The 18,657-nt window shown below is 38.2% G+C and overlaps 1 protein-coding gene across 3 annotated transcripts in view; it reads right to left on the minus strand.

The window, feature by feature from the left end:
• The window catches only part of SLC28A3 (solute carrier family 28 member 3), a 122,227-nt gene that overhangs the window by 30,280 nt on the left and 73,290 nt on the right, over positions 1-18,657 (minus strand). For all 3 annotated transcript variants that reach the window (XM_068667341.1, XM_068667340.1, XM_068667339.1), the window contains exon 2: positions 2,609-2,691. In XM_068667341.1, the coding sequence (XP_068523442.1) occupies positions 2,609-2,691 (83 nt within the window). The remainder of the gene's footprint in view (positions 1-2,608; positions 2,692-18,657) is intronic.

Here is an 18,657-nt window from a genome sequence, read left to right on the forward strand (position 1 = left end):
AAAATCATCTTCCTAATGAAGTCTAGTCTTTACTAAATAAACACTGTTTGTTAAAGGCTGACCCTAGGGGCTTAAAGTGCAGCACGCTGCTGATGGCTTTTACTTAATAGATGTTGAAAAAACACAAAAAGACACTTATTTAAGTACATTTAAAAGAGAACTTTAATGTGAAACATATTTGTATACCAAAACTATTTTCCCTTTCATTTTGCATCTCAGAAATCCTTGTTCTGGTCTGCATGTACACTCCAAGTGAATGCTACCACCTTGTGCATATTGCATATCATTGTTATCCAGACTGATCTTTCAAAGGTTTTGCGTCTCGGATCACAAGCTGTTCAGTTGAAAGAAATCAACGATGCATTTGAAATTAAGGGGCACTTTGTGAATACTTCTTTTAACCAGACACAAGGAATACATTAAATCACATTAGGGCATGCTTTTAGAGCTACCGTTGCCTTGTCAGGTGCTCAACATAAAAATAAACTTAGACCCCAAGAACAAATCCAACAACACAGGACAAGCAGTAGCTTGAATATAATTCAAATAGACCAAAGTGGTCTTCAGCTTCCAGTCTGCAAAAAGCTTTTGCAGCTCAAGGCCATGATACCTTCTACTGTTGGAAGAACAAGGGGACCTAGGAAAACGGTAAAGCCCTTTGAGGGCTAACTCTGTTAGCCCTTGGGTCTCCACAGAAGTACAAATAAACCAAAATAAATGACAAACATACAGTATTTGTCAGAGGGCCGGAGCACCTCTACTATGAAAAAGGCTGAGAGATCTGGGGGTGTTCAGTCTGAAGAATAGAAGGCTCTGAGGTGACCTTATTGCGGCTTTTCAATAATGAAAGGGGGCTTATGAAAAAGATGGAGCGGAACTTTTTGCTCAGTCAGATAATGACAGGACAAGGTTTTAAATGGTTTTAAACTAAAAGAGGGGAGATTAGAGGTTAGGAGGAAAATTTTCACTCAGATGGTGGTGAGGCAGTGGAAAAGGTTGCCCAGAGAAGCTGTGGATGCCCCATCCCTGTAAGTGTTCAAGACCTTAGATGAGGCCCTGGGCACCGTGATCTACTGCATGGCATCTTGGCCCATGGCAGGGGAATTGGAACTTGATGGTCAAAAACCCTTCCAACCTGAGCCATTCTATGAAAATGGCTATTTCATCTCTGATCCAGCTCTGCCTCTCACAGGGCAGAGGCCAAGGTCTGAAGGGGGAAGACTTTGTACATGCACTTCTGTGCCAACATTTGCCTGTGCTATCAATTTATTTCTGGGTAGACACCCAGAAGTGGTGTCACTTGCCACTGGTGACTCTTAGTAAGTTGTTCTGGTGTTTGATCTATCAAATATAACCTTTTGTTTTGGTAGAGAGGACCCAAAGTGTTTAAACAAGAAATTGTTTTATGTTATGTACTGCTACAGAAATGACAAAATTGCTAAAGAACACAGAATAGAAACAAGAGAAAATTCTGGTGATATCTAAACTTTGAAACAGTATCTTAGTAATATGATGTCAACAGCAAATCTGATCAAATTAAGAAGTCTTTAAAGTTCTCTCAGTGCAACTCAGAAGCATAAATGAAGTCACCAAAAGTACTGTTTCTGTTTATAAGTGTATCATTTCTACAGGCATGAGACCATTTCAAGTAGTTCAGTTTGAGTTAGAGAAACTCCTATTTAGGAGCAAGTCAGTTCCTAGAATCATATAGTAGAAATGTAGGTTCAAAGCTGAAATGGCATAATAGAGTGCAAAAATAGAAATCAGCAGAAAAATTAAGTATGACTTCTATGGGGATTTATATGAAGTTTCAATATGACAGAAAAATATTTTAGACATTAAAGACATTAAAATAAAAATTGATGAAAATAAAAATGCAATATTAACAATAATTATATTAATTACAAATAATTAATATAATATAATTGATGTTAGTATAAAATAATAAGAATAATTATAATAATTAGTAATAATATGTTATTATAAAATAAAATAAAATTTGATGAAAATAAAATTTGATGTACTCTATCTCAAATTCTTGAATTTCTTATACAGGGTTTGTAGTTTTTGAGAAAATACCAGTCCCCAAGTAAAATGTGTGCTTTCACTGTGTAGTCGTTTACTGCTATTGCTAATGAAATGTAAAATTTCTAACAGATCAAAATGTCTTTTTTTTTTTTTTTTTTTAACATCTCTTAATCTCATAATTTGCAGGGGGGTAAATAGGCTAGTTAGCTATGTAAACTGAAGTAGTGAATCTGACAATAGTGAATCTTGCACTTCCTGCAAGAGCATAATGTTTAAGGCCTCTTTTAAAAATGCCCTTACTGAAATATTGAACGTATAGCTAATTTTAAAAAGAAGTAAAATTGCTCCTTTAATTTGCAACGTTTTAGAAGTGTTCCATAATCATATGTCAGTTGAAAGGTATAATATTTTAAAATACAATGCGTTTCGGTATTACCCAAATTGTGATACAAAAGTCTGTGTTGCACAGGGACACAGCTGTAAACTTTTGAGCTGTTGCTCCAGATGCAGAAACACCGGCTGCTTCCTGCTTATGCTGGAATAAAGTGAATAGAACACTTGCTCATCCAAATGACATTACCCTTTTAAGTGTGGTTGTTCCTCAGCTGCTGAGTCATGTTTGTTTTCATGCAGATCACTCTCAATATTGACATATTCATCCTCCTGGAAAACAGATCAGTACCAATGCTGTGAGAAGGGTGCATGCTTGTTAAGTAATATGAAAAACAGAAATCCCCACAGGCAGGTGGCTGAAGCAGTCACAAGACTTCCTTCTGCATTGTGAGCACAGCTCTAACTCTCTGCCGTCAGTGCTGTGATAACTAGCAGGCAAATGCACTAGTTAGACCATGACTTCCAACTCACCAGTGTTGTGAGTTACAAACTTTTCCAAGACTTTCACACAATTTTGGAAGAGAAAATAAAGGACAAAAACCCTCTAGTGTTACTTGGAGTTAAAGAGGCTCCTGTACAAATTAGCATTGCATACCTACTGAAGAGTGAATGCTGGGGGTTGCTACTATGCTAGTATGAGTGCTAGTATATGCTAGAAGAGTGAATGTTAGTATGGTTGCCTACTGACCAGACCACAGAATCACAAAATGGCTGAGGCTGGAAGGGAGAAGGGACCTCTGAAGATCATTTAGTCCATTCCTCCTGCCAAGCAGGACGACCTACAGCATATTTTTCAGGATGGCACCCAGGAGGGTTTTGGATATCTTCAGAGAAGGTGATGCCACAGCTTCTCTGGGCAACCTGTGCCAGTGCTCTGTCACCCTCAAGTGCTGAGATCGTTCAATATTTCATATTAGTGGCTGCCTGGTTTTGTTGCTTCTCTGTTTGCCAAACCTTAATAGGGTTGAATGGAAATTTTATTTATGGAGAATGGTTAAATTTTAGGGGGGTTGTATTTTAAACAATTAGCTAAGTCAATTAATTTACTTCTTAAAAAAGCAACAAAAATTTGAAATTTGTCCTGACAGCACATTATCATCAGAGATATATCTTTTTGCTCCACATAAGTCTGTTTCCTAATACATCCATATTTTGAACAAGCACAGTGTGATCTCAGCTACAAATTCATTAAAACTTGCACATTTTGCTTTCCGCTGGCTGTGCTGTGCATGGGGCAGGTTGGAGGTGGGGGGGGAGGAGGCGATATGTCTCCACAGCTTTTGCATGCAGGGCAGCCTGGGGCTCTGTGTCCTGGCAAGGCCTGGGATGCTGGGGGCCTGCTGTCTCCAGGCCCATGGGCAGGCAAGCAGGGTGTTTGTGGCAATCTGGATTCACATGACTTTCAAAAACAGGCACTTGTACTGATACCTTGCCTTTGCCCAAAAGCTTATTTCACTACAGACTAGCAAATTCCAAAATGTATTGCTGTTTTGTACCTGGTTCTCCCTTTGTAGGAAAACACCCATTTTTCTTCCTATCCTTAATTAGTAACTTTAGGTTACTAATCTTACCTTGAAGTATATATTTGTAGTCTAACATGGCAGTTTCTTATCAGGAATACCACAAAATTCTTCTCTTAATCTCTCATTCTGAGCACTTGCATCTTCTGGGTAGTTCTCATTTCTCTGCCAAAACCACTGTGAATTTTGTTCCAATGCTGCACCAAGCATCAGGCTCTCTCTGTCACACTTGGTGGCCATCCTCATGGCATATGGAAGCCACATGGTTCCCCTGACACTGCTGGGCAGTGGCACTATGCTGCTCAGAGGCCCAATTGTGCCTGTCCCACCCGTGTGTACCTCAGTGCTCATGCCATGTGCAGGCTCTGTGGCAGGGCCTGTGGTTGGCGGGGACCCAGGGGCTGGTGAGCCATGGGGCTCTTTGGCAACTGAAGGCAGCACAGCAACTCCACTGCTGTGTGCCTTGCTGCTGTCCTGCTTTCTGGTTTTAACACCCAGTCGGAGCAGCATGACCAGTCGTGCTCTGTGCTGGAGACTGCCACAAAAGCAAGCAGTGCTTTCCTTCCATGCTGGGTGATGCGCTACCCTCTAGGGAGGAAAAAAAAAAAAACAGTGCAGCTTGGTGCAGTGGAAGGCTAAGTGGGAATTTACCTTTCCTATGTCACAATTATTTATGCCAGCCCTGTTCCCCAGGCTGCTTTTTGTATACCAGAGCATGCTGTGGAGCATGACCCTGCCTTTGGACTGGCTTTTCTGCCCAAGCTGAGGCCTCCACTTACAGTCCTGGCAAGCCCACTGTTTCTAGCAAGAAACCTGAAACAAAACAGCTCACAGGCAAAAGACAAAGGACAGATGCATGGCCTCTAATTTAAATGGTATGTAGGAGTATGCACGTTGAAATTGCTATTCATTCCCTTACAACAAATCCCACTGAAACACAGATAGGAATCTCTCAGTCCTCTTAACTGAAATTTCTAGGGCAGGATGGGTGAGACTCATGGAGCTTCACTCTGAGTTACATTAATTTATTTCTCTCTTTGGTATCAACTATGAAATAGAGCAAATCTGAAAATACAGATGCTGCTGCCTGCTGAATTGCTATTATTTTGGTAGTTGGGAGCACTCCTCCTGGTAGCTATAGAAGATGGACTTCTCACCTGAGATGCAGTGAGTGAAGAGGGTGTTGATTGATTTTTTCCCTGGGCTTCAAGTTATATTGCATGCCAATGCTTATCACATATTTTTGATTTTGTAGATAGAAAAAGCTCAGGCCTATATTATAGATCAGGAGTTAGTTGTCCTTTTGGTCGAGGAGCTGTGCATCCAGTTTTGCAGACGACTGCACTCCCCATGGCACCTTGTCCTCTCTCCAAGCTGTAGCATGATGCTGATCACACATCCCCCCTCCATCCCTACCACCATCACCAACCCACCTGTTTTGTGTTATCCAGACCAGGTTCCCTTGTCCCTTTTCCCCATGATGTGTTGTCCTCCCCAGGGAAGGAGGATCACCTACTACCTGCACCCTGACTCTTTACATCTGTGAAATATACGGATGCCATAAAGTTTCTGGGTGATTAAAGCTGGGAAAGAATATTGGTCTTGAGAATGTCACCTATTTTTTCTACTATTGATTCACTGTTTTTAAATTTTGTTTCATTGTAAAAAGCATCAGTACATATCTTTTCATGTTGTTTACAAGGTATTTAGATTGGTCTAAAATATTATTATGTTATTACTTTACTGTCACAAATTATTTCTTAAGTCTATGTTAAAAAGAGTAAAGAAAATCTGAAATCAAAGAAGTTTCAAAAAAATCAAAGTGTTTAGAAAATCTGAAATCAAACCACTTTGTATCTAACTCCATGTGGTTGCACGAGGGAAGAGGAGAATGGATCCAAACCATTTTCTCTCTTTTTCTTTGGCCAAACATAAAGCCAGAACTGGCTCCTGGGGAGGTTTTGGTCCTTGATGAGTCACCAAAGCGCTGTATGGAGGATATAGACTTCAACCACCACGGTATAGCAAAGTCAGTCTGCTTCAGAGTCCCCAGATAAACTCTTCTGCCTCAAGGCATGGTGTGTCTGAGAACGTCAGTGAGGATAAGTGTATCTGTAGTATATCTGTACAAAGTACTGGCTGAATGTTTTCAGCTGAACCTTTTCAGTTGAAGGTGTGGATGTGGAAATACTAGTATATGACACTAGAAAAAAATACCCGTTCTATGTTTTTTTTTTTTTTTTTTTTTTTTTGTTAATGTTACTCCAGCCTTTATAGTGTGGCCCACATATAATGTGGGCTTAGACAAAACTACTGTTAAAAGAAGTCAAAATAAACATGTTTTTGAAGTCATTTGTATTGTATTCTCATCTTTTTTTTGGTTGGTTGGTTTATTTTCTTTGGTCTATCACAAGTCAGAGCTGTTGCCTCCAGCTTGAGTTTTTTTTTGAATTTCCCCTTTTTCTGAAGTCTCCCTTATTTTGGATGAGTAGGTATTTAACAATATCCATGACACCCTGTATGACTGAAAGACAGTATCACTAAAAACAGTGTTTCCAGGTAGACTCTTTCCAACATCTCAGGAGAAAATACTTATAGTTCAACATCTTGTCTCCAGTATTCCCTCTGACTACCATTTCTGATGCCTGTATTATGTCTTGCATAAAGCCATTTTGGCATTAGAAAACATTTTTTTTTTTCCTGGATACTACATATCCTTATCAATTTTCTGTTTTGTTTGTATATCTGTTGTTAATTTATTTCTGAGAACAGAACTGACTTCCCTGCAAGTTTATGAATTTTAAATCAAATTCATGTTTTGTTAAAATACCTGTATTGGATGTGCTATCACAGCAACTCACACTGAATTTGTGGTTTATGAATTTACATATTCATATGTAAATATGAATAAATAAATATAAATAATATAAATATAAATAAATAAATAAATATGTTATTCTAATACCTGTATTTATTTTACCTCCCAAAGGAAAAAGAAGAAAAAATTAAAAAAACATACCTTATTATTAAGTACAGTTTTGTCATTTTGTGAATTCTTAATTCTCTGTGAACTGTCGCCAATACTGTCCTGATGGATATTTTTTTTTTAGTTTAAAACCACTATTCCTTGTCCTGACACTGTTCTCTCTGACAAAAAGTCCCTCCCCAGCTTTCCTGCAGTCCCCTTTTAAGTACTGGAAGGCCTCTTTTAGGTACTAGAAGATCTCCAGGTGTTCCTGGAGCCTTCTCTTCTCCAGACAGAGCCTTCTCTTCTCCAGACAGAATGACCCCAACTCTCTCAGCCTGTGTTTGTAAGAGGTGCTCCCAACCTTTGTCTTCATGGCCACAGGCCACATCTTCTGTGGCCTGTTATGACCACAGATCCAGGAACATGCCAAGTCAATACTGAACTTAGCCAATCTGCATTGACGTAAGGAAGAAGGAAGTTAAAAACAAATTAGAACAAGTTAGATGGGCAGACCCTCTTCCCTCCAGGCTATGCTGAAAAGGTTACTGACTTGATCCATTTACTTTGAATGTTGGCATATATGAACAGTGTTATACAACTAGCACATTCTGTTGTACTTTACTGATTAGAGTTTCCTCCTTGCAAAATATTTGATCAAATGGCAAAGGCATGGGTTTATCTTGTACTTGCGCTCCTTCAATGTCTGTTTGCTTCCCTGTAGACAAGCTGTTTACTTGACCAGTCTTTTTGAATAACTACATTCTTTGAGCTTCCCTCCTATCTCCTCCTGGGGTTTCGAAAGATAATTGGTTTTATAGAGGGTACTTCTAGTACTTGCTTTTGGTTGCACTTTTAACAACAGCATCCACTCAAGAGTAGATTGTTTCCCACCCATTCCAGGTAGTGATTTAAACAAATTGGATGTCAGAGAATCCAAACAGATGCTTTAACTGTTTTACATTTAAGAGGGGATCATTGCCTCAGCTCTGGAGACTAGAAACAGGGTGTTTAAGTAACTCAGTGAAAAACAGATGCTTCAAAAGCAAACATTTTAATTTAGCATGTTGGATTAGGTGGATTTCATGGACTACTTTAAGTCAATTGAAATGAAGTCACATGATTTACAGTTCAAAACTTTTTTATTCTTTTAATATCCAATGCATCTTAAGACCATTAATCTGAGGTGTTCCAATATCTGCTGTCTGATTAAGATTGGCTTTTACTATTTCTTACAAGAGACAGAGTGGTATGTCTTAGTATGAAAACACTTTTTTTTTTTTTTTTTGGAAAGTAAATTTGGAAAATGGGAGAAAGGACCACATAGTTTCCTGCCTGTGTCTGATGGTGTTATATAGTGCAATGCCTTCATAATTTTCAAGGAAAATTATAACAGTGATGCCCATAAAATAGGAAATTCTTCACAGCGCATATACTCTTTGTTAGGCAACCAGACTTAAGTATCTAGGATACTGTGGAGAATACTGATAAATGCTACAAGAAATAAATGTCATTTTTATAGATATATTGTTTGAATGGAATGGAGTATTAAAGCTGCATTTGTTAGGGAAGCACCTTATGCAGCATGCATAAAAGGCAGAGTTATATCTGAGATCCTTCCTCAGGTAAGCACCTTAACAGCATGGTGTGCTAGGCTACAAAAACTGGTTCTAACTGCTTAATGCATCATAACACTGTCAGTCAGAGGCTAGTGAACAATAAATATTTACTACCTGTTATCTGCCCTTTGCATTGTATTTAGTTTATTTTCTAACTCCCAGTTCCTCCCTGAGTCAGGGCATTTTTTTTTTGGTACTGCTTCCGATTACCACTCCTTTATGAGCCATCTCTTTTCATCCCTTGAGGGTTGTGTGACTTCTTGTTTAATGTCATTATTAGCAGAGATCTGAATCATCAGAATTAAACAAGTAAAACCATTGCATCTTAAATGCAAGCTGAACACAAGCTAGGAAAATGCTAACATCTGAGTGTTAGCACTACTATCAGTGTAGCTGGATTTGTGAGCAGGAAATCCAGTGGGAAGCTGCAGTGAACCTCCAGCCAGCACCCTCAGAGAGAAGTTAACTGAATCAGATTGGAAGCAAGAGACACTGTAGCATCTATGTACATTGTGACATTATTGTAGATATAGACGCAATATATTACATTAACGTGTGCACACTTAGCATGGACAGTCTTCCGGATAATGATGAGACTATGAGGATAATGTATCTGTTGATGATTCAGGTTCCTTAAATTGCATGACATATTTAAGGGAACAAAACAATTAAAAACCTGAATCTGATGGTTTAAACAATGCAGCAATGCGTTTATTCGAGCTATAAGTTTGCATCCAAAGCAGGTAACTTTTCCATGTAGGCCTAATGTTTGCACTGGGGTTTTGTCCTGGGTACATTGCCTTGAAGTGTTTGGGCAGACTGATGGTGTGGATAGAGTTATGTGTCTTAAAATCAATACAAGAAACTTACACATTGTAATGCACCCAAATGGCTGCTAGTAACTGAGCCCTAAAATCAGTGAGAGAGAGAGATACAGTGCAGCTGTACATGTGGGATTTGCTGTCTGTTTTCCTATTACCCAACATCTGATCACCTCCCCTGTTTCCTCATTGGCTGAGTACTACAGGTTCACAAACTACTTGATGCATATATGTTTATTATTTTTTTTTCAACCCTTTAATTTCTCCCTCCTCTCCCCCCCCCACCCCCCCTTTATTTTTTTCCTTTTCTTATGTTCTGAGAACCTGTGGTCTTTGTTTTACTGTTCCCACACTGCTCACCCTCTTTTTCTCAAGCTTCCACTTTATTTTGGAAGAGTGAAGCCTTCTATTGTCCACTTATCTAGTTAGCATTTCTCCTTATTATGACTACACAACTATGTTGGAATACAGAAAATTAGTTCTCTACTGCAAAAACACAACTTACTTTTTCACTTGAATGAGAAAAGAAAGTTGCTTCTGAGTCTCCCAAGTATTAGCTGATATTTTGCAGGATCAAACATTACAATAAATGTAACTGATGGCATTAGTAGAACTTTACACTACATGGATGCATCTCTGAAGGTTAACATTGGATAACTGATTTTTAAAGTCTACTATAATTTGGTTGAAAAAGTTTTACACTCCTATAATGTAGTGGAAATTCAATAACATTAAAGGATTTATGTTTAAATATCAATAGCCAATGTAAAATTAAAAAGAGCTCAAATAGTTATCCCCTTTAAACATTTGCATGACTAGTTGAAAGACACGTTACTTTATGTTAACAACCTCTTCATCCCATTAAGAGTCCCTGTACATCATCAGGCAAAAGGCCAATCATTCTTGGCATAATAAAGCTCAAATATAATCCATTCAACAGCACTTGTTAGTATTTAACTACTTTGTAATAACATCAAGAGCTGTTTTCTTAACATATTTACTTTATAAAACAAACTACCTAACTGGGGTTTACTTTGTCCCTGATTTTTTCTGTCACTTTTCAAGTTAATCATTAAACAGCTCAGGTACATCTGAAGGTACTTTTGGAGTGCAATCCCTCATTGGTACTTAAAAATGGCTTAAATGAATTTGAGAACACTTTTTGGTTTTGAAGATAGTATACTAGATATATACTAGAAAATACTATATCACAGAGGAAGAAAAGTACTGCTTGTCAAAGAAAAAATCAAATACAAGAAAATAGGAAAAAAATAGATGTGTTTCTTCTACACAGTGGCTTCTACCATGAAGTGGTTTTTCTGTTTGCTTGCTTGCTTTTGTTTTTCTTTATGCAGAAACTTATCTATTTTCTTCTGTGCTTACATTGCCAAGAGAGTGTTTTATATGCTGAGTCAGAAATAGCATAAATGTAGATGTTAACTTCTAATATTCCAAGAAAAAAAACAAAACAAAACAAAACAAAACAAAAACAGAAAACCCGATTCAAGTCCCAGATTTCATTAATGGCTAGTCTCAGTAATTTTACATTTAGATTACTTAAATCAGATGGGATGTCCATGCCCTTGCAAACCTCTGCTGCAAGTGGGCAAGGAACTCCTGGGGTCTCTGCACATTGCCCAGGTGAAGCAGCTGTCCAAGGCAGGGAATTAACAAGTCACTGTTCTGTACTGCACAGAGACTGCTGAGAAATTCGATATTTTCCAGTTTGGGCTATTCAAGAGCATTTGGAACTGAGCTTCTGCAGCTAGAGGGGATGCTTCTCTCCTCTGTGAATCTGTATGCACAGATTTTGGAAGCTGACCTAGGCACCTGTTTCTTGTGCAAGCAAAGCCAGGATGAAGTTCTCACTTAACTCAATCATTTGGACTGAAAGAGACACAAGTTCATATTGCTTGGATACCTGCTCTGAATCAGAGATGCAATGAGGGCACTGTGATTACCCAGGAGAATGCCCTAACCACTGGGCTATCATGTTTTAAGAGAGTTATCACTCTGTCTCCTCTTGAAGCTGTCCCACTTAGCGTGAATTATTAACTATTGACTGGAGTAGGGACTTGACCCTAGCTCCTTTACATTCCGCAAATATTCCCCAGCTGGCAGATTATCAAATCAGTCTCTTGTATGTGTGTCTCTATAGCCCAATGAATATTTAATTATTAGGACAGAGCGCTTGTATATTTATTGGCATTACAAAATATTCTGCATGCTTAGCTTCTGCAAACATTTTTCTGTATTATTTGAATAGCGTTGACTGATATTCATACCCACTATGTGCTGTCCTTCCTGTTAGCTGAGCTCTGTGACAGCATAAGGATTGAAGGCTGCAGGATGGCATTAAGGGATACATTACACTGGAGCATGCATCAGAGCACCAGGCCCTCCCCTGCCCATCCTACTTTCACTAACAAAGCACCGCAAACTGGTTGGCTGTGGATTTATGTTGTTTATTCCTACTCTGATTCCTTTGAAAGTGCAGGGGTGCCAATAGCACTGAGAAATGATAACTGACTGGTTAATAGGTTTTTGTTTGTTTGTTTGGTTTTTGGTGCTTCAGCTTTTGAAATCTGCATTGTTTAAATATTCATTAACATTCCCTCATGCACTTAATATGAAGAACCTTCTGTGTTGGTTCCTTACCTCCTCTCTGTGTTCTTCTCCAGAGCGGAACATGCAATTATACTTATTTTATGTGTGGAAGAAAGAAGATATGCCCTACTCTGATTGTATTTTTTTTTCTCATGTTATTAATACATATTGCTTTGATGAGATGTATTTCTGCTGCATAATTTTTGATCTTGTCTTCAACAGAACTGTAAATTAAGTATCCTCAGGAAAAAGCAGCAATTGATACAACAGCTAGGAAAACAGGATGTGTAGTTGTGAGACCTGTCAGCTTACCAAATATTACTGAGTCAGGAGACTATTCAGAGATACCAGTATACCAGATAGCAGATGAAGGGAGTGAGATGAGCTTATTCCTGAATGTGTCAGTTGTGGCTTTTTGTATAAGAACATTGTACTTTGGCAGGATATCAGCACAAAGCATATGAGGTGTTGTAAACTATCTGCAGACAGCAGAAATTGCGCTATCTTTGTTTAGGGACCGAGGTCAGCCTTGTTCATTGTTTTTAAGTCTTTTCTCTTCCCCACAAAGCAAAAGAAACCACGCTTACCTGGAAGGCCAAATTGCGCACTCCTGTGTGATCACGGGTGGTCTCCTTCAGCTCCATGTGCCTAGCATGGACAAGAGAATTCAAGGTGTGTGCTGAAAGCTACTTGTGGCACAGGGCAACAGCAGCCACCATCCGGTTAATCCATCCACCAGGTGTCTGACTGCCACTCGAAGCCTGGTTGACTGGAGGGACTCTCAGGTTGCTAGCTCCACCTTCTCACTCCCTTGGACTGCCCCTTCTGACCTGTGTGAGAAACTCAATTCAAAGTTTCTTGGGATCAGAAGGGAGGATTTCTGCATGCCCCCAAAAGCTGTTATCTTTCTGTGTGATTCCCCAAAGCAAATATATGTATTTACATGACTTCTGGCTTTCCTCGTTTGCTTGGGGGAGCAAAAAGTGAATGGAAAATTTTCTCCACCCAGGTCTTTGAGATGTCAGCACAGTTTTTGTCTTTCTCTCTCTCTCTCTCTCTCTCTCTTTTCTTTTTTTTTTTTTTTTTTTTTAAGAGCTATTTTCAAGTCAACTTTTTTTGATGTTATCATGGCTGTGTTTTCATAGTGGTTAGGTATTTCATCTAGCAACAGAAAACATGAGAAAAGAAGCAGCAACTCCAGGACTTTCAACAAATATCTGTTATGCACTTTTAGTTTGCATGACAAAATCTTATAACACAGGGTCATTTGGTTATCTGACCTGACATAACTCACCTTTAACTGAAGTTTGGTTTTCAGGATTGTTAGTTGCAGTATGGAAAAGTTCCATTCTTAGAACTGCTAGATGGGTCTTCTAAACATGTTTTTAGTCACTATGGGCTTCTCAACAGCTCATTCTCTACAAGTTGACTGAAAATAGTAGAGCTCTTACTGACACTAATCTCTGACAAATGTTTAAGAAAAACAAAAAATGTTTCTTTGAAATGCAGTAACATATATTTACATAATCATTAGGTTCCTGAATTCCTAACTTTCTACATGGGGATTGAAAATGTTGAGTTTTTCTCTTTCTTGTGGAAAAAAAAAAATAAATAAATAAATAAAATAAAATAAAATAAAATAAAATAAAATAAAATAAAATAAAATAAAATAAAATAAAATAAAATAAAATAAAAAAGATGTCCTGCTTTATGAATAAAGACACAATTGACTAGCATGACTAAATATATTTTTAGGAAAGAGCAGTTGTCTGAAAAATAAGGTGACGCATCTTTCTGAGGAATCATCTAATCGTGTTTTAATTACATTGTGTATCATACACTTGCAGTATATGATCTCTGAATCTAAGTATTGCTTAAAAAGAGGACTTTTTTTTCTTTTTTTCTTTTTTTTTTTTCTGTGCTTCACTATGAAATGCATAACTTTGAACACTGAAAAACGGAATATATAATTAAGATTTTTTTCTGATGTCTCAGATTTTGAAATCATCATGTTTGTGCCTATTTGTATTTACTCTGTGAATACAGCAATTTCTGTAACTAATTGCCTCTCTGTTTGCACACTATCTGCCAGCAAAAATAGCTGCAAATATCTTTAACAAGTTTGGTATAATTGCTTGCTGATTACAGTGTACCTCAGCTGTTTCTCTCTTCCTTTCTGCGTTCGATCTTCCTGCCAGTTTTGGAAGTGCTTTTACTGTCAGAGGGAAAATGCCGGAGGAAACATGACATTGAGTCATTTTCAGATCCAGACCCTTCAGTCCTAGAATTTTTATTCTGCACTTGCATGATTGGAAGAAAGTTCTACAGAAGTATCTATACCAAGGCACAAGTGCTTTCTGCTGTTGTTCCTCTTCTTCTGACAACACATTCAATTGTCTGTAACTGTTTTTTACCATTGAAAGAATCCCAGAATAAAACTGACTTGATCATTTCAGTGCAAAGTTTCCTCCTCTGGAATATATTTTATATTAGCGGACTAACAGGATACTGAAAGCAGTGTTCCTGTAGACAAAGCACTGTGTCTTAAATACAAGGTGGGAACTGATGGGCACTTTTTGTCAAGATCAGCATGCAGTCTACTAAATATTAGGTTTATAGCAAACTCTTTCCCATTTCTAGTTAGTTTAAATACTAAAATGAAGATATGGATTTACAAGAACTGTCTGAAGAACTGTCACATCCTGCCGTTTCAACAGATAACAAGATTGAACATCTGTTTTCCAAACTCGTGATTCCTACAGATAAAAGATGGCATTGAAGACCTGAATTCTTAAATTGTAGGGTGTTATACAACATTAGATTAACAGCACTATCCTTGTAATGCATGTTGCACAAAATTATACCCACTAGTAATAGAAACATTTACATCTGAGGAACTGCTTTTTAAAACCAGCACTAAGAACCTTCAAGTTCAGACCCCATACTTCTTTGTAGATTACAGTCAACAGAAATATATTCTAACATAGTTTGCATTCAACACTCCATTTCTCTTTTCCTGGACAATCTGACTTTGGGACATTCCTTTAAGGGGAGCATTCCTTTAAAAATTACCAGCTAGTGGTCCTGCATTCTTTGGGGAAAGTTAGAAAGTAAAAAGCTCTTTCCAATATAAAAATAGTTTTCAAAAAATCAGAACAGTGTCAAGTTTATTGAAGTGTTTACACTAAAGAAAAGGCATTTAAAGAAAAAAAAATATTTTACATCTACACAAAGTGGCAATACGCGGTATTGAAAAAAACACTGGATTTTTTTTTGCAGCCAATTCTGTATAAGCGTACATTATACATACCTTAGAAAGAATTGATATTGATGGAAGTGTTATGTTGCTTCATCTGAAATCTTTTGCTAAGGAAGAAAAGAAATTACTAAACTTTTTGGAAAATGACAGAACATATTTCTGAAATCTGAATTTAGATGGGGAAAAGTGAATTTTTGATCTAGAAACTGTGACCTTTTTGACCCAGGAAAAGTATCAAATTTACCATTCCATCCTGGAAAACAGAAGAATGAGGAAAAACACAAGACAAAGACTGGACAGTCCAGAGTGTCTAACTTCTGAAACATGACACCTAGACTGTTTGCAATACTTTGAATGTGTTTGCTTGGTAGATAAACGGGAGGGTAAAATCACCAGCTTTTTCAGAATAATTTTAACTTTTTGTTGGATGGACTTTATGCAAATATGCTACTCCCACAGTTGCAAAGTGGCTGGGTGGCCATGTGCCACCTTCTCCTCTCCCAGGTTGTGCTGAGAGATCAGCCTTTGGCCCACACTAGTCACAGCCTCACGGCATATAATTCTCCACTCCAGGTCCATCTCTCCCCTCTCCCTTTAAGATATTTTTTGAATGGTGTGAATACTTGGGCAGAATAACTATTGAGAAAATGATTTAATTCCTAGGTTTAGGGTTTCTAAAACCCTAAAAGTAGAAATGCGACATCTTCATGTTTCCCTATTTGTCCTCAAACTCCCCATTACAAAAGGCAGAGAGAAGAGAAGAGAAGAGAAGAGAAGAGAAGAGAAGAGAAGAGAAGAGAAGAGAAGAGAAGAGAAGAGAAGAGAAGAGAAGAGAAGAGAAGAGAAGAGAAGAGAAGAGAAGAGAAGAGAAGAGAAGAGAAGAGAAGAGAAGAGAAGAGAAGAGAAGAGAAGAGAAGAGAAGAGAAGAGAAGAGAGGTTTTGTGTTCAGTGAAATGAAACGCTGCAGAGAATTGATGAATGGGGCAGTCACTGCCTGTTATGAAAATTAGACCTCTGAGGCAGAAAGTGTATTAAAGGTAAGTAATGCAAGCATGTTGCACTCTTTGTGAAGGTAGGTGTGGCAAAACCCATGGAAAATAATTTATAATTGTGATATAAGGAAGATTTTTTTTTTCTCGTAGTAACAGTTGTGATGTAGCTGGGATGTGCAAGGGCTGTGAATGCAAGGGCTGTGCCTTTTTGCATACCTGGCATGCTTAGTCAGGGGAACTCCCCAGATTGTCTTTGGATAAAACAGATGGTGAATTGTTTGCAACAAATTACTTGACTGAACTCCTACTTTGATTTCTTACAAAGCACCTGCCTAATTGTTCCTGCTGCTATCCATATGCTAGGTTCCCATTTGGGTCAGGACTTCTGGCAGATCCTGTTGGGCAGAGACCAGTGGATAAGCACTATCAGTCTGTTGGAGTGCATTAGCCAACCCTCTGACTGGAGAAACAGTGATTCTGTGGGCTTCCCCAGGCAGTTCCTGCTGCAGAGGAAGGAGCTGACTGAAATTTGCATAGATAAAAGAATGTTAAATCAGTAGAAACTGTACTTGCATTTGCAGGAATGGTAACTACAGGAATGGTAACGTAAGATAGTATTTTGTGCACGATTAAGATAGGCTATGCTTTGTAGATAGTTTAAAGTAACTAATAGTAAAGGATCATGCTCTTGCTAAGTAGTCATCCTGTTAGCAAGCCCTAGCATGACACTTACAATCCTAGAAGGATTACTAGAGCTATAAGATCCCACCTGAGCTACCTTATGGGGACTCTCATCTGATCCAGTGACAATGTTATAGCAACACTTGCAGTGTGGAGTTCTGCATCATCTGTACAGTTACTGACAGTCCTTTTTGAGAGATTTAGATCCCCACATGAGCAATATCCTATGTAAAAGATTCTGATATATGTATTTTTAATTAGCACTCTGTTGGTGAAGCTTTTTTTATCCATGTATTGGTCCACCTATTGTTTCTTACTCTCAGTTCAACAGGCTTATGTTTTCAAAACATCAAAGCTCTGGATTGTGCCCTAATTTGCTGCTCAGACCAGGATGCCCAGCCTCCATTCCTCCAGCCTCAGAGCCTCCTTTCTAGCATAACAAATGTGGTAAGAAAAGGGGGTTGGGATGCATTATACCCTAAGTATTTTTCATCTACTGTACTGCTATGATAAATAATTTTCATCTAGTGCATATAACTAGGCCTATGCAAGGACAGGAATGGTGCGTGTGTGCTTTCAAGAGGAAGTAGAGAAAGACTTTGGGCTTAATCAGGCTAAGGGGCCATAATAATGCAAGCTCTTTTGGGGCAAATTACACACTAGCTGTGTGTGTTGTTTTGTTGTTGTTGAGGGTTTTTTGTTGTTGTTTTGTTTTTTATTTTCCTCCCCATAGATTTTCATTAAGCAATCTTGCTTTAATTATGTACCAGACTTGGTGGAATGAATTACTTTGAAACAGAACAAGCATATGCTGTGGTTTTGAATAAATATTCTGTAGGTCTACGGCAAGAACAAAACTTCAAAAATGAGCCTTGTGTGGACATCAAGTCTTGAAGACAAATGGTGTTGAATATCACCTATTTGCTTGAAGTGACTGGTCTAAATCTGTGCCCCGTGTTGGTTCCCCAGGCAAACCAGAGATGATGTATTGTCTGCTTGATGCAATGGAATCACAAAATGTGATTCTATTCAACATCATCTCCTGAATGCTGAAGGCAACTTTAAAGGAACAGAAAAAATCAAAACCTTTTAAAAGAAAGAACCCTCCCCTTTGAATATCAGGAAGTTGATTCACTGAAGTTCTTACATATGATTAAACATCCTTTAGTATTTTCTATATCTGTATATTTTACTTTTTTTTTTTTTTTTTTTTTTTTTTTTTTTTGACTAGATGCAGAGCATGAAGTGAAATATCTTTCAGAAAGAAAATAATTCCCTGGGTTGTGGAATAACTACACCGGCCAAGGGCAACATGTGCACTCAGTTTGAACTCCAGGGAATATTTTTTAAAAAACTAGGCTAGGGGGAGAGAGGCACCACTTAAAATGTTCTTTTGAATTTTTAATGGATATTTAGAAGTTCAGACCTTTGCCATATCTGAGACAAAAAGACCAGCTAAACACCACTGTTAACATACTGCTGTTAACACAGCTGAAGCTGTTATCAACCAGATAATAGGATGGGCTCAGCTTTTTGGGAAGGGTTTGGCCTAGAGCACAGTTTGGGCAGCTGCAGGTTGCCCTAGAGTCATAGCACTGCTGCCTAGACCAGTTCTGCCAGCTGAAATGAAACTTTTGTTGGAGACTGGAGGCTGTGCATGCCCTGCATTATCCCTGCAGGACACTTTCACCTATCTCCCCTTTTTGTCTGGGAAATAGATAAGCCTGTCTTCCAAGACACCAAATCTGGAATTAAGCCTAAGAATAAAAGCG

The sequence above is a fragment of the Anas acuta genome, chromosome Z, assembly GCF_963932015.1.
Source record: "Anas acuta chromosome Z, bAnaAcu1.1, whole genome shotgun sequence".
NCBI classification, from domain to species: Eukaryota; Metazoa; Chordata; class Aves; order Anseriformes; family Anatidae; genus Anas; species Anas acuta.